We start from the raw sequence: 21,467 nt of genomic DNA on the forward strand, positions 1-21,467 counted from the left end.
AGGCCCCAGCTATTTCTGCTCTCACTTCCCTCAGTAACCTGGGATAGATCCCATCCGGACCTGGGGACTTGTCCACCTTAATGCCTTTTAGAATACCCAACACATCCTCCCTCCTTATGCCGACTTGACCTAAAGTAATCAAACATCTATCCCTAAACTCAACATCCGTCATGTCCCTCTCCTCGGTGAATACCAATGCAAAGTACTCGTTAAGAATCTCACCCATTTTCTCTGACTCCTCGCATAACTTTCCTCTTTTGTCCTTAAGTGGGCCAACCCTTCTCTAGTTACCCTCTTGCTCCTTATATATGAAGAAAAGGCTTTGGGATTTTCCTTAATCCTGTTTGCTAAAGATATTTCATGACCCCTTTTAGCCCTCTTGATTCCTCGTTTCAGATTGGTCCTACATTCCCGATATTCTTCCAAAGCTTCGTCTGTCTTCAGTCGCCTACACCTTACGTATGCTTCCTTTTTCCTCTTAGCTAGTCTCACAATTTCACCTGTCATCCATGGTTCCCTAATCTTGCCATTTCTATCCCTCATTTTCACAGGGACATGTCTGTCCTGCACTCTAATCAACCTCTCTTTAAAAGCCTCCCACATATCAAATGTGGATTTACCACATTCCCAGCTCCTGCCGAATTTTGGTATAGTTGGCCTTCCCCCAATTTAGCACTCTTCCTTTCGGACCACTCTTGTCTTCATCCATGAGTATTCTAAAACTTACCGTATTGTGATCACTATTCCCAAAGTAATCCCCGACTGAAACTTCAACCACCTGGCTGGGCTCATTCCCCAACACCAGGTCCAGTATGGTCCCTTCCCGATTTACATACTGCTCTAAAAAACCCTCCTGGATGCTCCTGACAAATTTTGCCCTATCTAGACCTCTGTATCCCAGTCAATCAAAATATTCTATCACCACCATCCTGTTGCTCCTACATCTTTCCATAATCTGTTTACATATTTGTACCTCTATCTCACGCTCACTGTTGGGAGGTCTGTAGTACAGCCTAAACATTGTTACCACACCCTTCCTATTTCTGAGCTCTGCCCATATCACCTCACTGCTCGAGTCATAGAATTTACAGTGCAGAAGGAGGCCATTCGGCCCATCGAGTCTGCACCAGCTCTTGGAAAGAGCACCCCACCCAAGGTCAACACCTCCACCCTATCCCCATAACCCAATAACCCCACCCAACACTAAGGGCAATTTTGGACACTAAGGGCAATTTATCATGGCCAATCCACCTAACCTGCACATCTTTGGACTGTGGGAGGAAACCGGAGCACCCGGAGGAAACCCACGCACGCACGGGGAGAATGTGCAGACTCCGCACAGACAGTGACCCAAGCCGGTATCGAACCTGGGACCCTGGAGCTGTGAAGCGATTGTGCTGTCCACAATGCTACCGTGCTGCCCCAACAATGCTACCGTGCTGCCCTCCATAGTGCTCTCCTTCAGCACAGCTGTGATATCCTCTCTGACCAGTAATGCAACTCCTCCAACCCTTTTACCTCCCTCTCTATCCTGCTTGAAGCATCGATATCCTGGGATATTTAGTTGCCAATCATGTCCTTCCCTCAACCAAGTATCAGTAATAGCAATAACATCATACTCCCAGGTACTAATCCAAGCCCTAAGTTCATCTGCCTTACCTACTACACTTCTTACATTAAAACAAATGCATCTCAGACCACCAATCCCTTTACGTTCATCATCTGCTCCCTGCCTACACTTCCCCTTAGTCACGCTGACTTCATGATCTAGTTCCTTGCAAGCTTTAGTTACTGCCTCCTTACTGTCCACTAACCTCCTCATTTGGTTCCCATCCCCCTGCCACTTTAGTTTAAACCCTCCCCAACAGCGTTAGCAAAAGCACCCCCAAGGACATTGGTTCCAGTCCGGCCCAGGTGTAGACCGTCCAATTTGTAGTAGTCCCACCTCCCCCAGAACTGGTCCGAATGTCCCAGAAATCTGAACCCCCCCTCCTGCACCATCTCTCAAGCCACGCATTCATCCTGCCTATTCTTTCATTTGTACTCTGACTACCACATGGCACTGGTAACAATCCTGAGATTACTACCTCGGAGGTCCAACTTTTTAACTTGGATCCTAACTCCCTAAATTCTGCTTGTAGGACCTCATCCCGTTTTTTTTAACCTATATCATTGGTGCCTATATGCACCACGACAACTGGCTGTTCACCCTCCCCCTTCAGAATGTTCTGCAGCCAATCTGAAACATCCCTGACCCGTGCACCTGGGAGGCAACATACCATTCGGGAGTCTCGTTTTCAACCACAGAACTACCTATCTATTCCCCTTACAATTGAATCCCCTCTGACTATAGCCCTTTCACTGTTTTTCCCGCCCTTCAATACAGCAGAGTCAGCCACGGTGCCATGAACCTGGCCACTGCTGCCTTCCCCTGGTGAGCCATCTCCCCCAACAGTATCCAAAACGGTATACCTGTTTCGGAGGGAGATGACCTGTTTTGGAGGGAGCTGCAGCTGGACACACTTCCCGCACGTGAAGGAGCCAGGGATATCAGCCACGTCCCTGAGCTCCCACATTGAGCAGGAGGAGCATAACACGGATCTGAGATCTCCTGCCATTTTTAATCTTAAGCTTAACTTAGTCCAACTATAATATCAAATAATAGATAAATGAAAAAGGAAAAAAAAAAGAAAAATCGTTACCAATCACACAATTAAAAAAAATAGAAAGAGAAAACCTTACCTTATCAACACACCTCAGGGAAAAGAAAAACTACTTACCAGTCACCAGCTAATCACTTACCTGCTGGCTGTGACATCACGGTTCAACTTTCTACTTCTACCTGCCCTTGAGTCTCCCTCCTGATCTTTACTCGACTGGGATCCTTACAGTGATTGTTTTTTTTTGGTTAGAGGAGGAGGTAGGGAGGGAAGCACTGAAGAAGTGTTTGGGGGTTTAACTGTCACTTGACAACAGCGCCTCCACAAACCACCTTCTGGATACAGTGACCGCAATACACTGATGCAAATTTTCCTCACAACAGCTACTCACCGGCTCCGCTCTGCTGCCCTCTGCTGGATACTTTCCTTCACTTGAACACGGAGGGTGTCTTGCTCAGGTACACCTTCTGGATACAGTGACCGCAATGCACTGATACAAATTTTCCCCGCAACCGCAAATCAGCAGCTCCGCTCTACTGCCCTCTGCTGGATACTTGCCTTCACTTGAACACGGAGGGTGTCTTTCTCAGGTACACCTTCTGGATACAGTGACTGCAATGCAGTGATGCAAATTTTCCCCACAACAGCCAATCAGCGGCTCCGCTCTGCTGCCCTCTGCTGGATGCTTGCCTTCACTTGAACACGGAGGGTGTCTTGCTCAGGTACACCTTCTGGATACAGTGACCGCAATGCACTGATGCAAATTTTCCCCGCAACAACCAATCAACGGCTCCGCTCTGCCGCCCTCTGCTGGATTAAAAGAACTTAGGTTAAGGTACCCAGATTCTATGTCTGCTAAAACTGTGATTAAGTGGTTAACAACGAGGCAGGCTGTGAGATCTTTCATGGGACGGGCTGGGGCTGTTTTCAGTTTTGTTTTTAGCCCTGCCCTCTGCCAGTTTTTAGTTTCATTTCTCTGCCCTGATTTCTGGGGAAGCAATTTCATAGTTTCTCAGACTGACCTCTGAAATCTTCTCTCCAAGAACCTTGTGAATAAATCTGTAAGCCACTGAGCGTCAACTTTATTTTATGAACGGCATTTGGCCTGTATTGGATGTTGCCTTATTGAAAGTTTCGAAGTAGATGGGAAAGTGAGCACAAAGACATTTTCTGATTTTTTTTAAGAACTGTTTAACTGTGAATTGAAAATCTGTTTTTTCCTTGCAGTTAATCCTGTGTTTATAATGACGTTTGTTTAAATATTTTTTTTAAATCCCTGTTTGTCAGTGAAATCGCCCCTGGGGATGAAGTATCCATTCCTCACAGGTTAGAAATTGAAACATTATTGGGGTTTCTTGTCCACTTCCTCTTATAAACTGGGGTTTGGTCGGGTATCAGAACAATATGCTTCTTGCGTCTTTTTGAAACATTTTTTCACACATTCTTCCTATGCCATGAGATAAAAACAGACTGATGGTGGTGTACATTTGCCTGCTCTGCCCACGTGCCAATTCATCAAAATGATAAGTTGCCTTTGCCTTCTTCAGATAACTTATCTGATAACAGGACCAGTGAAGTAAATAATTAAACACATCTATCTTGATTTTTGCTCAGCAATAGAATTCTCACGCTTGGGACCTCCAGGAGCGAAGCAGAACAATCGTTACACCGTGCTGCACACGCGTGTGAAACTCCACTGGCCCGACCAAAGTTGTACCGTAAACTGCGGATTGTTTTCTGTGTGCCAGGAATGAGCACTCGAATACTGCTGGCCCATACCTCCAACTGTGCCCACCATGGCGCAGTGGGTAGCACTTCTTTCTGAGATAAAAGATTGCACGTTCATGGTCCCACTCCTAAGATTTAAAGGCAAATTCTAGGCTGGTCCTTCGAGCACTGAGGGAGTGCTGCACTGTCAGAGATGCCGTCTCTCAGGTGAGATGATAAACCAAGGGTTTGGCTGCCTTTCCAGATAAGACCATCAGGCAGAATTAGGCCACTCGGCCCATCGAATCTGCTCTGCCATTCAATCATGGCTGATATTTTTCTCATCCCCATTCTCCTGCCTTCTCCCCATAACCCCTGATCCCCTTATTTATCAAGAACCTATCTATCTCTGTCTTAAAGACACAGTGATTTGACCTCCACAGCCTTCTGCGGCAAAGAGTTCCACAGATTCACCACCCTCTGGCTGAAGAAATTCCTCCTCATCTCTGTTTTAAAGGATCGTCCCTTCAATCAGAGGCTGTGCCCCCGCGTTCTAGATTTTTCTACAACTGGAAACACCCTCTCCACATCCACTCTATCCAGGCCACGCAGTATCCTGCACGTTTCAACAAGATCCCCCCTCATCCTTCTAAACTCCAATGAGTACAGACCCAGAATCCTCAACCATTCCTCATACGACAAGCTCTTCATTCCAGGGATCATTCTTGTGAACCTCCTCTGGACCCTTTCCAAGGCCCAGCACATCCTTCCTTAGATAGGGGGCCCAAAACAGCTCACAATATTCCAAACGGGGTCTGATCAGAGCCTTATACAGATGTTTGCAAAATATCCCAGGATACTATTTTGAGGAAGAATAGATCACCTTAGTTACCTGACCAATGTTTATCGTTAAAAATAGGCTACCTTGTTATTATCACAATGCTGTTTGTGGGAGCTTGCTGTGTACAAATCCGATACTGAATTCCCTCCACCAGAGCAGTGACCACAGTTCAAAAGTAATTAATTAGCCGCAAAGTGCTTTGAGGTATCCAGCGATCATGAATACTACTCTGTAAGAGAAAGCTTCATCCCTTTCCTTAAATTGGATTGGGATGTCCTAAAGTGCGACATAAATGGAAGGTCATTTTTTCTGGAGGTTGTTCTCCCACTTGATGTCAAATTCAGGCGATCAGAGAAATAAGGAAGGAAAAAATGGATTAAGAGAGAAAGAGGAAGACAGAGATGAAAATGAAGACATTTTAAATTTCACCACTTGAAGGAGTGAGACTCTACATCTTTACTTATTCACTTTATGGGCAATGAAGATTTATTGGTCGTCATTAACAATTAGCAAATAGTTAAAAGGACACTTATGAAGATAATTACCTGAAGAATTTATCTGCCTTATTCACGCTCAAATAATTCAGTAACTTTGTCAAGGTTACAGGGAGGTTGAGGAAGAGATGCTCAGTGCGATTTGCTGCCCACGTCCCTCCGGAATCGGGGTGGGACGGATCCAGTAAATGCCGCAAGAGATGTCTTCCAGGATCTAACCAGATCTCGCGAGACATCCCAATTTGGATCCAGCCCACAATGGGTGGGATCTGGACTCACACAGTTGAGTGAGCTTAAGTGCTTACTTAAGTATGCTGACGCCGGATGTAACCGGCTCCCGGGATCTATTGACCTCACTGAGGGGGCCCCAGTTGGGCGCCAATTAGGGGGTCTCCCAGGCCATTGTAGACGCCTGGATGATCGGGGACAGGGCAGGGTGGCCCCTGGCTCTCCCCCAGCACCCGGGCACCTTGGCATTGCCACCCTGGCAGTGGCAAGTTGCCCAGGTGGCAGTAATAATAATAATTGCTAATTGTCACAAGTAGGCTTCAATGAAGTTTCTGTAAATAGCCCCTAGTCGCCACCTTCCAGCACCTGTTCGGGGAGGCCTGTACGGGAATTGAACCCGTGGACCAACGCTGCTAGTCTCGTTCTGCATTACAAGCCAGCTACTTCACCCACTGTGCTAGTACCAGGGTGCTCGGGTGCCAGGGTGACACTTCTAAGGGCTGGGGCCTGAGGGAGGCCATGTCCATGAAAGTAGGGGATGAGGGGGTTATGAAGAGTGGGTGGGTGAAGGATCGGTAGGACGAGGTTTGGGTGGGGGGGGGGGGGGGGGGGGAGGATGTGGGTCCTGAATAGGGGATCCGAAAATGGGTTTGGGGTGGCCCGAAAATGGGGAGCCCCTTAGCGACCCCATAGTGGGGTGTCGTCACAGAGTGGAATGTGGGTTAATGCCCATGTGTATGTGGGGGTGACATGGCCCATTGGTGGGGGTGTGGGGGATCCTCAAGCACATTTAGAGATTGGGACAGCCTTTCAAAATGGCGGCCCGATCTCCGAGGAGCCGGTCTCGCCGGCCAGTTCAGCTCCCCAGTGATGAAAACATTTCTAGGTGTGGGCTTGACTGGGGAGAAACTCCCCAAAGCCCCAGAAAATGACTAAATGTGGTGAAATAGAAGTGTCGAACTCACCGAGAGAACCGGTGGAAAACACGCACCCAAACCCACCCAAAATGACAGGAAACATTTCCGCAAAAACTATTTTTGCGCAACTTTCAGCAAATCTTTCAACAATTTGTGGCAAGTCATAACTCATTTGGTATTCCTCCCTTACCGCATTTTCCTGAGCCATTTGCAGGGGCTGTTTAGCACAGGGCTAAATTGCTGGCTTTGAAAGCAGACCAAGCAGGCCAGCAGCACGGTTCGATTCCTGTAACAGCCTCCCCGTACAGGCGCCGGAATGTGGCGACTAGGGGCTTTTCACAGTAACTTCATTTGAAACCTACTCGTGACAATAAGCGATTTTCATTTCATTTCATTTCATTAAATAATGATAAGGATTATAGTAAACTCACCATAGTTCCAGATGACCACAGGCTACTTTCCCCTTTGAGGTGGAGACTTGAATGGTGGTGGTTTAACCTAAGGGTCACCACACCTCAGGCAAGGGGCAGGGTTAAGAAGGCGGGGCCTTCATGACTAACCTGAGCCGGTACGGGAATATAGATACGTTTCTTCAGCAAAAGCCGTCCTGTTATTTCCATGCATGACCTGATGTCAATTTTCATCCTCCAACACAAGCCAAACCCCTTGGGACATTTCACCAAATATAAAGTTGTGGTTATAGTTGGTGTGGGTTGATGGATAAATGTTAACCAGGGTACACACACGGGTATATATTGTTCTTTACGTACCATCTCAATATGGATGGCAGGAACTTGCCAAGGCTCCTTAAACAGAACCTTCCAAACTCACAACCATCACCATCGAGAAGGACAAGGGCAGCAGATACCTGGCAACACCACCACCTGGAGGTCCCCCTCCAAGTCACTCACCACCCTGGTTTGGAAATATAATCCAATAATCTTTCATGAGTGTCACAAGTAGGCTTACATTAACACTGCAATGAAGTTACTGTGAAAATCCCCTAGTCGCCACATTCCTGCGCCTGTTCGGGTACACGGAGGGAGAATTCAGAATGTCCAATTCACCTAACAGCACATCTATTGGGATTTGTGGGAGGAAACCGGAGCACCCGGAGGAAACCCACGCAGACACGGGGAGATCGTGCAGACTCCGCACAGACAGTGACCCAAGCCGGGAATTGAATCTGGAACCCTGGGGCTGTGAAGCAACAGTGCTAACCACTGTGCTGCCATGCCATGCCTTTGCTGTCGCTGGGCTAAAATCTTGGAACTCCCTCCCTAACAGCATAGTGGATCTACCTACATATAAATACATAGATACATAGAAAATAAAAGCAGGAGGAGGCCATTCGGCCCTTCTAGCCTGCTCCGCCAATCATTACGATCGTGACTGGTCATCAAGTTCAATACCCCAATCCCGCCCCCACTGGACTGCAGCGGTTCAAGAAGGCAGCTCACCACCACCTTCTCAAGCGGCGATTGGGGGTGGGCAATGGATGCCGAGCCGAGCCGGCAAAGCCCACATCTTAAAAAATATATATTTTCAAAGCTTCAAAATAAATGGGTGTAATTGCAGTGTGATGCAGATGGCCGTTTCTTTCACAGTCTGATTGTTCTGAGCAAAAAGGGGCAGCTGGCTCTTGTGGCCGAGTGGAAGTTTTTGCTGTCTGCATGTTGCAGCTTTAAGAGCAGAGGAGAACAGCCTGTACGTCACTGTAAACCCTACGCTGGTTGCCTCTATCTCTCCTTCCCCTCCCTCCCCACCTCTGTCTACACATCAGTGCTCAGCAGCTGCCGGAGCTGAATGCAATGGGCAGCGTGGAGAGGGGACAGGGGAGAGAGCTCGTGCTGCACCGCAGAGTGTGGGACCGCCTTAAACACTTGCTCCTTCTCCCCTCACCTTCAGACAAAGAAGGCCGTCAATAATGAGAGTTCAATCCATGCCCTGGTCGCAGGAGCCGGAGACACTGCCCGGAAACATTCCTGCAGTGAGAGCTGCCAAGGAGCTCGGAGTACTTTCAGCATTTTGCCCTGCTGTGTGACAAGCTGTTTTGCTCTGTGAGTGTGTGTGTGTGTGTGTGTCTGGGCAATTGGGACTGAATCTCCAACCCCCCCCCACCCCCCTCTCCCTCCTCTCTCCAGTTAACCCTTCCCTGGACCATCCCAAGGTTGCTGCACTGGGAAAGCCAGATGTGCCCCCTTCCCCGCCTGCCCGCCTCTCCAGTCCCATGGCTCCCGCAAGAAGAATCAAAACTTTGCTCACCGTCAACATTTTTGTCTTCCTGGGGATAGTCCTCTTCTCGGTCTACTGCCGGATTTCCGAGCGCTCCGAGGAGTCGGTGCAGGTGTCGGAGCGCAGGGTGAGGAGTCGGAGTGGCAAGGAGCAGCTCCTGAAGGACAGGGAGAGCATCCTGCAGCGCCTGGATCACCTGGAGGAGGTGGTGTACAACCAACTGAATGGTAAAAAAAAATAATACAAAACCTCATCTTGTTCTGTTCCAAAAGCCTTGCTCTCTCACTCCAGCATTACCGGCAGGACCCGAGCAAGTCTTGTGTGTGCATGTTTGCGTTTTTTTTAATAGCCCATTTGCTCACCCATTCCCCCTGGCAGATTGGCCCTGGGCTGGGCTCTGCTCGTGGCTGGGTGGCACGGTAGGTTAGCACTGTTGTTTCACAGCGCCAGGGTCCCGGGTTCGATTCCCGGGCTTGGGTCACTGTCTGTGCGGAGACTGCACGTTCTCCCCGTGTCTGCGTGGGTTTCCTCCGGGTGCTCCGGTTTCCTCCCACAAAGTCCCGAAAGACGTGCTGTTGGTGAATTGGACATTCTGAATTCTCCCTCTGTGTACCCGAACAGGCACCGGAGTGTGGCGACTAGGGGCTTTTCACAGTAACTTCATTGCAGTGTTAATGTAAGCCCACTTGTGACAATAATAAAGATTATTATTATCAACCATTTAACAAATTCTAACTAGTTGGGCCAACCGGTTTTTGGGTGGCTGTCCAGAACGTGCATTTTTGTAGCGCCTTTCGCACCCACGGGACGTCCCACCGGGCTTTATAGTCAACATTTTTGCTGGGGGGGTGGGGGGGGAGGGGTGGCAGCCGGTTGGCGCACAGCAACATCCCACCAACAGTCACGCGATCCATGACCGGATGGTCATTTTGTCCTGATGGTGGAGGTCCTGAACATTGGTCAGGTCTGGCGGGGGGGTGGGGGTGGGGGGGGGGGGGGGGGGGGGGGCGTTGGCGGGGTGGGGGCGGGGAGCAAGGAGAACCCTTCCCACTCTTCCTCTGAAGCAGCAGAGTGGGACCCTCCCTGTCCACCCGCCTGGGACAGATGGTGCCCGGGTTTAATGTCTGCTCTGGCAGTGCCCTCGGGCAGCACAGCACCCCTTCATTGCCAGTCCGCTCACTCTGCTGTTCCGATCTCTGGAGTGGGATTTGAACCCACAATCTGCTGACTCCAATGCCAGAGCGCACCAAACATCAGACGGGCGAATCACACCAGAAGTCAGCCTGGGTATAAAATGATGATACAGTAGTTCTGTACAAGGATTTTAATCGCCGCACCCCACAATGGCTGAGGTGTAGGGGGTTGCTATGGAAACCGTAGTAAATTACCCAAAGTGGGCAAAGACTTTCTGCCTTTTTTTGGGAGCAGGTCCTTTAATTTTGGGCAGTTGGGCATTTAATATACTCCTAAATTTCGGAACCTTTTCCCTGAATTTTGGGCTATTCTTGTCGCCTATAATCCGATATCGGTTAACTTTCAGTCAGGTATTCAATGTTTGAATGTTATACAGGGTGATCCCTACCACAGTTAACTTCAGAACTTCAGCTGGACTGATGCTGACCCATGTCTGGACTGAACATTTGTATTGTAAGCTCTCACACCCTTTGACCTCGCATTGCGTAATAAATAAGCATCGACCTCTTGTACGATTAAGTGAAGGTCAAATGTGGATTTAGCCCCACTCACCCAGCTCCAACACCCGAACCACAACCCCCCCCCCCCCCCCCCCCCCCCCCCCCCACCCTGGAATTGCTGAACTACATTGAGTCCTGGTCCAGCTACCCCTTCATTCTAAAGTTGTGTTTCATTTCCACCAGGGCGCTCCCTCTCTCTGTAACTTGCCCCCACAACAACCCTATTAGAATCTATGCCCCTTGTGGAACCCACCTGATGAAGGAGCTGCGCTCCGAAAGCTAGTGATTCCAAATAAACCTGTTGGACTTTAACCTGGTGTCGTCCTGTGATTCTGGCCTCTTACACATCCCAAACTTTAATCGCTGCCCTATTAACAACCCGGGCCCTGAGCACTGGCATTCCCTCTCTAAATCACTCCACCTCTTGTCCCCCCTTTACAATGTCACTTAAAATCCCCCTCTTTGACTAACTCTTGGTCACCTGTCCTAATATCTCCTTGTGTGGTGTGGTCACACATTTTGTTCGATGATCCTCCTGTGAGGTACCTTGGGGTGTTTTACTATTTTATAGGTTCTACATTGATACGGGTTTTTGTCCCCGCGTCCTCACCCGTGGCAAAGGTTGTTCCTTCCGGTTGAATTCCCCTCTCTGCCCCGAGTCAGCACTCCAGAGGTTTCACGCTCCAGGACTGAGGGTGTTTAGCCCAGAGTCAAGGCTGCCAATCCCAGGGCAGCACCGAGGCAGTATTGCACCACCGGGGGGTGCTGCACCTCAGGCGTGACGGCAAACTGCAGCCCTGTCCACCAGTTTGTGTGCGGTCAGTGAAGACTCCATTGCAGGTCAACCACTGCCATTCAACAAGCCTCACCAACTTTCACATCTACCGCGTTTGCACCACATTATGGGACCACGCTGTGCACCGGCCTTGCTTTTCCACTAACATTGAACCCCACAGTAATTCACTCTGTGCCTTTGTTCCACAGTAACTCCCGATGTTGTGATAAAGTGCTGTGCAAGTATTTTAAAGGTGGCACGGTAGCACAGTGGTTAGCACTGTTGCTTCACAGCACCAGGGTCCAGGTTCGATTCCTGGCTTGGGTCACTGTCTGCGCCGAGTCTGCACGTTCTCCCCGTGTCTGCGTGGGTTTCCTCCGGGTGCTCCGGTTTCCTCCCACAAGTCCCGAAAGACGGGCTGTTAGGTGAATCGGACATTCTGAATTCTCCCTCTGTGTACCCGAACAGGCGCCGGTACGTGGCGACTAGGGGTTTTCACAGTAACTTCATTGCAGTGTTAATGTAAACCTACTTGTGACAATAAAGATTATTATTATTACAAAAATATTTTCTGTTCAAATAGGAAATTAGAAAGGTAACTATGAATCTGTCCATGAAGCAACTTTGATGTGTTTTACTTTCCTGTTTGGAAATGCAACAAAGTAAATTGAAACAACAAAAAAAAGGAATTTTAAAGTGTGTAACCGCCTGGATGTACTAGTTTAAAACACTGGTGCTCAGGTCAGTGTTTTTCACCAACCTACATCTGTCAACTATCCGAGTCCACATCCTTATGCAGCACATCTGAATACATTACGTGACATTACAATACATTACAATGACATTATAATACATTACAATGTCCGCACCTGTATACAGCACAGCGGAACAGAATGATATGTTACTGAGAACAAGTAGTAGGGCACGCAGGATATAAATAAGAAAGCTCCTTGCACAGGCTGAACTGAAGCCATGTATTTTTTATGACTTTTTCACCGATGTGCCCTTTTTTGTTTTGAAGTTCATGATTACCCTTGTTATTGTTTTCCGAAACTTGGATTTTCTTACCTCGAACTGTTTCACCACCCGAGCGGTCATTCCACACCCCCCTCTCCCGCTCCCCACCCGAGTGGTCATTCCACACCCCCCTCTCCCGCCCCCCACCCGAGCGGTCATTCCACACCCCCCCTCTCCCGCTCCCCCCCCCCCGAGCGGTCATTCCACACCCCCCTCTCCCGCTCCCCACCCGAGCGGTCATTCCACACCCCCCCCTCCCACTCCCCACCCGAGCGGTCATTCCACACCCACCCTCTCCCCCGCTCCCCCAAGCTAATATCTTCAGGTCAGCCGTTTCGTTGGAAATATTTTGTTTCTGTTTTAGGGCCCTCTCCAATTTTTGTGATGGGTGGAGGCAATAATTGAGCACCGATCTTTTCGAAGGTTCAGTGGGATTGAAGTTTGCTTTTCCGTAAGAGGTGCAAGTAAATGAATTGTGTTGGTGGAGGGTGCCTTATGTGTCTGAGGAGCACCTCACCAATACATCAATTTGAGTAAAATAGATCACATGAAAAATGAAATGAAAATGAAAATCGCTTGTTGTCACGAGTAGGCTTCAAATGAAGTTACTGTGAAAAGCCCCTAGTCGCCACATTCCGGCGCCTGTTCGGGGAGGCTGTTACGGGAGGCTGTTACATGGATGACGGAATGTCCTGAAATGTAGAGTCATTGAGGTTTACAGCCTGAAACCAGGCCCTTCGGCCCAGCTTGTCCATGCCGTCCAGTTTTTGACCACTAAGCTAGTCTCAGTTGCCCGCATTTGGCCCCTATCCATCCAAACCAAGCTTTCCCAGATAACTGTCTCAATGCTTTTTAAAAGACAAAATTGTACCAGCCTCTACCATTGCCTCTGGCAGCTCATTCCAGACACTCACTACGCTCTGTGTGAAGAAATTTCCACTCTGGACCCTTTCGTATCTCCCCCCTCTCACCTTAAACCTATGCCCTCTAGTTTGAGACTGCCCTACATTTGGGAGTGATGTTGACTATCTACCTTATCTATGCCCCTCATTATTTCATAGACCTCTAAGCCCCCTACGCTCGAGAGAAAAAAGTCCCAGCCTCTCCTTATAACTCAGACCATCAAGTCCCGGTAGCATCCTCGTAAACCTTTTCTGCTGCACTCTTTCTAGCTTAATAATGTAATACATCATAGAAATACTAGTCCGTGCTGGTGTTATTGCTCTGCACGAGTCCCCTTCCACTTGTCTCCATCTCACCTTATCAACATATCCTTTATTCCTTTCTTCCTCGTGCAGTTATCCAGCTTCCCCTGAACTGCATCTTAGTCAGGTCCTGTGTAATAGATTGTATCACTGCTGAACTGGAATCAAATTGCGGGCTTTGTAAGCCTCTTGAATATTCACATTTTAATGTGACTAGTGCGCAGTCGTTCACCACAGACTGAATTAACCCTTTCCAGAAATTCCTGTAACAATTCCAAGTAACCGGGCTCGACTCTGACACCGTCAGTTAGCAATCTCCACCATCTACCGGCCGTTATGTTAGTACAGCCACTGTGCCTGAGCTTGCAGACTGTCGCATCGTTAATCAAGCCAATCTTATAGCGGTCCGTTTCTGACGCTGTTGGCAGATCTCCCGCGGCATTGCTCACCAGTAGCCAGGTGATCCTGGCGTTTCCTGGGGAAAGGAATGTGTAATACCACCCGGTGAAGAATATGTTTCAAACGATGAGGCGGAGTTGGCCTCCAACCAGAAGGGCCCCTCTCAGGCTGCGGGGATCTATTTGTTGTAAAAACAATATTGTGGGGTCAATTAAGAATGCGTTGCTGCTGACGAGAAAAATTTACAGGTGGGCGGTTGCTGGTAAATTTCATTACTTCAAGTCAGAAGAAATAAGCAGAAGATTTTCTCTTCTGTCTGATATTTTTGCAGTGTAATGACCTATTTTAATACAGAGACCAATGATGGAAAAATAAGCTCCCTGATAGACAGTCAGTATTGATGGCATGCTCACGCAGAGCCAATGCTCAATGTATTTTTTCTATATTTTAACCGGGGTGAACAATGTGGCAAATCTGACGTTTGTCCTGTTAGAAAATTGATGAAGATAGTCAGAGACAGCCTCCTAATTTGTTGTTCACCAAAACAATTGGCTCTCATTAAGTTTCATGAAGATTTTGTCGATCCTTTTCAATTCTTTCATAGAATGTGGGCATTGCTGGCCAAGCCATCATGTATTTCAGTGCCATTGCTAAATACTCCTCTTTCGTCGATGCACAAATCATTGATGTCCACGGAAAACAAGAGACCTTAATAATAATCGCTTACTGTCATGAGTAGGCTTCAATGAAGTTACTGTGAAAAGCCCTTAGTCACCACATTCCAGCGTCTGTTCAGGGAGGCAGGTACGGGAATTGAACCCACGCTGCTGACCTTGTTCTGCGTCAAAAGTCAGCTGTTTAGCCCACTGTGCTAAACCAGCCCCATAGCACCATTCTGTAGTCTTGCCAATCGAAGAAAGGGAGGCTGAGTTCATACAGCACCTTCCACAATCTCAGACATCACAAAGCTGTGTTCTAATTGTCGGATTTGCCTGTTTGAGGACAGCAAGTTCCCACATGCAGCAAAGTGATGACGGCCACATTTTCTGCCTCAGCGAGTTTGGCTGTGGGATAAACATTGGTCTGGACGCCAGGGACATCGTCACTCCTTTGAAATAGAGCTTTCTGAAACCGACGACTTGCTGGACCTTATTCTAAAATCTCATCTGAAATGCGGCACCTCTAACGGTGCAGCACTCCCTCAGTGCCGCACCGCGGCTTTTAGCTTTGATTTCTTCCTCAACACTCTGGGACAGGGCACACACCCAGGACCTCCTGGCTCAGAGGTGAGAGCATTACCACCGGGAAGTTAAAAAGCATCCACCATGATACCCCATCAACTCATATTCTCTTCGACGCTTCATTTTTGTCAAATAAAAGACTGTCATAGAATTTACAGTGCAGAAGGAGGCCATTCGGCCCATTGAGTCTGCACCAGCCTACTTAATGCCATGTCTCCACCCTATCCCCGTAACACAGTTACCCCACTTATCCTTTTTGGACACTAAGGGCAATTTATCATGGCCAATCTACCCGACCTGCACATCTTTGGACTGTGGGAGGAAACCGGAGCACCCGGAGGAAACCCACTCAGACACGGGGGAGAACGTGCAGACTCCGCACAGACAGCGACCCAAGCCGGGAATCGAACCTGGGACCCTGGAGCTGTGAAGCAACTGTGCTACCGTGCTGCCCCAAATGTGTCATTTGGCACATAAACTCTCCCGAAAATCTAGTATACATCTATCACATTCCTTTCATTCATACACTGTACTTACCTGAAAAGGTCAGTTACCAAGCAGGTCCTTCCCTATTATTATAGGCCAGGGCTTAGAAACTCCAAAGTGTATTTGAAGCTCACCTGTCCTATAACTTTTATGTTGAATTTGGTTAGATTGGGCACAAGAGCCTTCACTTCAGGTGTGATTCATCAGACTTCCTAGGCACTTTTATCAAAACAGTGTTTATTATAAAAATGTCGTTAACATATATAAAACACAGCAAGAATTTGTTATCAATTACAAACACAAAAGCTACAGTAATCTATGTATATAACTCTTACGGGCAGCACGGTAGCATTGTGGATAGCACAATTGCTTCACAGCTCCAGGGTCCCAGGTTCGATTCCGGCTGGGTCACTGTCTGTGCGGAGTCTGCACATCCTCCCTGTGTGTGTGTGGGTTTCCTCCGGGTGCTCCGGTTTCCTCCCACAGTCCAAAGATGTGCAGGTTAGGTGGATTGGCCATGCTAAATTGCCCTTAGTGTCCAAAATTGCCCTTAGTGTTGGGTGGGTTACTGGGTTATGGGGATAGGGTGGAGGTGTTGATCTTGGGTAGGGTGCTCTTTCCAAGAGCCGGTGCAGACTCGATGGGCCGAATGGCCTCCGTCTGCACTGTAAATTCTATGATTAAAGAATGCCCCTTCGTAGCTGTTCCAATTCAATAACAAAATCCAATAAACCAAAACCAGCACACTGTAATCTCACTTGAATGGGACTGGTCCTTGCCCTGAGATCCAGCCTCCATCCAGCAGATTCAAAACTCCTTCCGGAAAGCAACTTTATCTTCAAAGTTACCAGGGCGATTTGCCCCAACCAATGGGCTTTCAGTTCATTGGAACAGCTTTAAAATAAAAACAGGGAAACACTGCTTCCAAAACAACAAATCGAAACTGAAAGCCAAACACCCCCTCTCACCTGACAGCCACAGCCCAGCTCCATCCACAAATAACATCACTGAAGCCGTGCTACAAGTCATGTGGTAAGACCAAACCTGTCTTAAAGGGACACCCACATGACACGATGCAAATTCATGCTGACTGCTCCTGTTGAATCCATGGCTGCCGTCCAATTAAGCTTAGTTGCTGTGCGTTCCACTCTGCTCGCCCAATCAGAGGGCCAGCAGCTCCGAAGCATTGGCAGTTCCCACGTGATGGGTGAACTCTGTTGGAGCAGCAAGGATTATGAGGGGGTGCCTCCATCCCAAGGTGGCCAACTCTACTTTTCTGCTGGGGTTGAACTGTGAGGCCCGGTGTGTGGATGGAGAGCACCTCCAGTGGCAGTGTCCGGGGTTGCAGAGGAGACTACAGCTGTCCGAGGCCCCATCCTTGGGCCCCCAGCTCTGGCGCCATCAGGTGGCTGCAGGGAGGCCACCTTCACACAGCTGGTGGGCAGCCTGTGCATATGGCAGTGGGAGGGGGTATGCTTTGTCGCAAAATGTCAGGCACCTGGGAAGATATCTCCTCGGCTTTTAATTGGCTAAATTGTTGGCCCAACTCTAATTAGCGGACAAGTGGCCACCAGCAAACACAACCAGCTTACTTTGTGCTGGGTACGACTCCAACCAGTGGGAGAGGCTTCCTCCCGATTCGCTTTCACCTTCAATCTTGCCATCACTCCTTGGTGCCACACTCGATGAAATGCTGCCTTGCAGTCATTCGACCTCCCCTCTTGAGTCAAGCTCTTTTGTCAATGTTTGGATACAAGGCCTTAGATGAGGAGCAAAGTGGCCAATTATGTCAACCATTTAAACTCTTGCTAGAAATCTGGTAAATCTCCACCCCAGTTCCTCCAGGGCCTCCATTCTGCGATGCTGGGCGAGGAGTGAACACAATTACTCCGGATGGGGTCTCACCAGAGCTCTGCACTGAGTTCTGAGCCCGGGCTAATCGATCTTTTAAAATGGAACATAAAAGCCACGGGCGATGGATAAGGGACAGGCCAAGAACTTCCTGACTACAACTAAATGGTTGACAAGAAGGTAGAAGAAAGAATCCCGACAGTGCAGAATGAGGCCATTCAGCCCATCGAGTCTGCACCAGCCCTCCGACTGAGCAACTAACCTAGTATCTTTGCACTGCCTTCTCCCTGAAACCTCGCAGAAAACAGTCTCACTCCCTCCCGAAGGCCTCGATTTGAGCTGCCCCCACCAGACTCTCAGGCTGTGCATTCCAGACCAGGACCACTCGCTGTGCGTAAAGGTTTTCCCTCAGGTCACTTTTGCTTCTCTTGCTAATTACTGTACATCTGTGTCCCTCTCGTCCTAGATCCTTTCACGAGCGGGAACAGTTTCTCCCGGTCCACTCTGTCCAGACCCCTCATGATGTTGAATCAAATCTCCTCTCCGCCTTCTCCTCTCTGTGGGGAACCACCCCAACCTCTCCAATCTGTCCTCACAACTGGAGTTCCTGGTCCCTGGAAACATCATCGTGAAGCTTTTCTGCACTCTCTCTAATGCCTCAAATCCTTCCTAAGGTGTGGCGCCCAGAACTGGACACAATCCCTGCGTTTCCTCCGGGTGCTCCGGTTTCCTCCCACAGCCCAAAGACGCGCGGGTTAGTTGGATTGTCCATGCTAAATTGCCCTTAGTGTCCAAAAGGTTGGGTGGGGTTGCTGGGTTACGGGGATAGGGTGGAGGCGTGGGCTTGAGTAGGGTGCTGTTTCCAAGGGCCGGTGCAGACTCGATGGGCCGAATGGCCTCCTTCTCCACTGTAAATTCTATGATTCTATGAATATGTCAGCCAAGGCCAATCTAATGTTTTATACAAGTTCAACTTGACCTCCTCCTCTTGTTCACTACACCCATATTAATAAAGCCCAGATACCGCGTGCCTTATTAACCAGGATCTCAACCTGTCCTACCCCGTTCAGTGACAATGATCAAGAGATTAGATGAGAAATTCAGATTCAAGATAAAGGAGCGAATAGAGAAAACCATACTGGAATCATAAAGCAGCACAGAAGAGAAACGCAGACAGCGATGCGGGGGACCCAGGCTTAGTATCGGGTGAGCAGGCTGTATCGCTGCACACGTATAGCTTGATAGCATCGTCGCCGACATCCTCCACCACTTTGCTGGTGATCGAGATTAAACTGATGTGGCCGTCATTGGCCAGATTCGTTTTGTCCCGCTTTTTGTGCGCAGGACACACCTGGGCAATGTTCCACATTGTCAGATAGGTGTCAGTGCTGTCGCTGTACTGGAACAGCCTGCCTGGGGGCAATGGCTCGTTTGGAAACGCCAAGTCTTCAGGACCATCGCCAAAGTGTTTCCCTTTTCATGTGTTTATCGAATTCCCTTTTGAAAGTTACTGCTGGATCTGCTTCTGCCACCCTTTCAGACAGTGCCTTCCAGTTGGAAGCCAAAGAGAACATCTCTGCAGGTCTGGCAGCATCTGTAGGGAGGGAAAAGAGCTGATGTTTCGAGTCCAGGTGACCCTTTGTCAAAGCTGCCTTCCAGATTGCAACAAGGCTCCTTGTGAAAAAGTCCCCTCAGGCTGCCTGCTTTACCAACTATTTAAAATCTATGTCCTCGACTTAGCAACCCTCCAGCCAATTGAAATGGTTTCACACTACCGACCTTCACGGCTATCCCCAAGCTGCCCGCAAGATTTTGAACACCTCCGTTAAATCTCCCCTTAACTGTCCCCTTATTCAAATGGAATTCAATCCAGAGAAATGTGAGGCAATGCGTTTGGGAAGGAACACATGTGCAAAATAAACGCGAAGATACTGAGAGGGGTTGAGGAAGCGAGAGGCAGTGGCGTAATGATATTGTCGCTGGGCTAGTAATCCAGAGACCAGAGTACTGCTCTGGGGACAAGGGTTCAAATCCCACCATGGCAGATGGTGGTATTTGAATTCAATTAAAATCCGGAATTACAAGTCTAATGATGACCATGGAATCATTATCGATTGTCGTACGAACACATCTGGTTCACTAATGTCCTCTACCTGGTGCGGCCTACATGTGTATCCAGACCCACAGCAATGTGGTTGACTCTCAACAGCCTTGAACATAAAGATCTGGGATGACGTGTCCACAGGTCCTTAAAGGTGGCACGACAGATGGACAAGGTAGTACAGAAAACATACCCCCCTTTATTGGATGGGACATTGAATACAAAAACAGGGATGTTTTGATGGAACTGTACAAAATGTTGGTTAGGCCACAGCTGGAGATCTTCTGGTCACCACATTGCAGGAAGGACATCATTGCCATTGAGGGAGTGCAGAGGGGATTGACAAGATAGTTGCCAGGGCTTGAAAACTGCAGCTATGAGGAGAGATTGGATGGACTGGGGTTGTTTTCCTGAGAACAGGGTGACTAAATTGAGGTGAACAAGATTATGAGGGGCCTTGATAGAGTGGACAAGATCGATCTGTTTCCCTTAGCGGAGAGGTCAAAGATCAGGGTGCACAGATTTAAGGTGATTGGCAGAAGAATTAATGGGGTTATGAGGAAAATACTCTTCACCCAGAGGGTAGTGTGTGTCAGAATAGACTGATTGGTTTGCTGGTTGAGGTAGACCCCCCCAAGGTATCTGGATCTCCATCAGAAGTGCTGTAACCTGCAAGACTGTGGACCAGGTGGTGGAAGGTGGGATTAGAATGGACAACTAGTTTGTCATGTTTTCTTTCTCAGCCGATGCAGGACATTATTTTTTCATAAATTTAGAGTACCCAATTATTATTTTTTTTCCAATTAAGGGGCAATTTAGCGTGGCCAATCCGCCTAACCTGTACATCTTTGGGTTGTGGGGGTGAAACCCACGCGGACATGGGGAGAATGTGCAAACTCCACACGGACAGTGACCCAAGGCCGGTGCATACATGATGGGCTGAATGGCCCCTTTCTGTACCATGAGCTTTCTCTGGCTCAATAGCACGAAGGAAGACAACCCTGGTTCCTCTAATCTCTCCACGTGACTGGCAGCCCTCAGCTCTCGTGTGCTGCTCTTTCACACCCTCCTCCACTCACCCTATATGACAATTCTGCCTTTCTCGTTCAATGTCTGCTTCAGTCCCTCAGTAATCAGACATCTCCCAACGGCCCCGTACCTCTAACCGTTCTTTCACCTACAGCTATTTCTTTCTGCTCACGAGCACCGTCCTTTCATTCTGTGTCTCAGCTCTCCTCATCGTTTTCACCACTTCTCTTCTGAGCTGTTTCACAATTCCCATTGTTGTTTCCTCCATTATCCCCTATCCTTATTGTACACCTTTCTTTTTTCATCTGAATATCTCTTCTCACCTTTCAATCACTGTTGTCTCGTAACCCGTTTAGTCACACTCAGAATGTGCTTGGCCTGGTCCCTTATCCATTGCATCATTGGTCAGCCCCTGCTGTCGCTCCTCTATTCAATTTGTCATAGATTTTACAATCAATGAACCCGGATTGAGACCCCTTTAACCACACCGATAGTGGCCAATTTTCCAGACCAGCCCCTCGGGTTTTTTGTTTGATCTGCGATATATTAATTATTCAGCTACTTTAGTCTCCGTTTTTATTTCCTGC

The 21,467-nt window shown here is 48.5% G+C and overlaps 1 protein-coding gene across 1 annotated transcript in view; it reads left to right on the forward strand.

The window, feature by feature from the left end:
- Positions 1 to 8,579: 8,579 nt before the first annotated feature.
- Positions 8,580 to 21,467, forward strand: part of galnt9 (polypeptide N-acetylgalactosaminyltransferase 9) — a 423,545-nt gene continuing 410,657 nt past the window's right edge. Inside the window, exon 1 of the mRNA XM_038805188.1 lies at positions 8,580 to 9,309. Coding sequence (XP_038661116.1) covers positions 9,078 to 9,309 — 232 coding nt within the window. The 5' untranslated portion in view covers positions 8,580 to 9,077. The remainder of the gene's footprint in view (positions 9,310 to 21,467) is intronic.

This window comes from Scyliorhinus canicula, chromosome 1, assembly GCF_902713615.1.
Source record: "Scyliorhinus canicula chromosome 1, sScyCan1.1, whole genome shotgun sequence".
Lineage (NCBI taxonomy): Eukaryota > Metazoa > Chordata > Chondrichthyes > Carcharhiniformes > Scyliorhinidae > Scyliorhinus > Scyliorhinus canicula.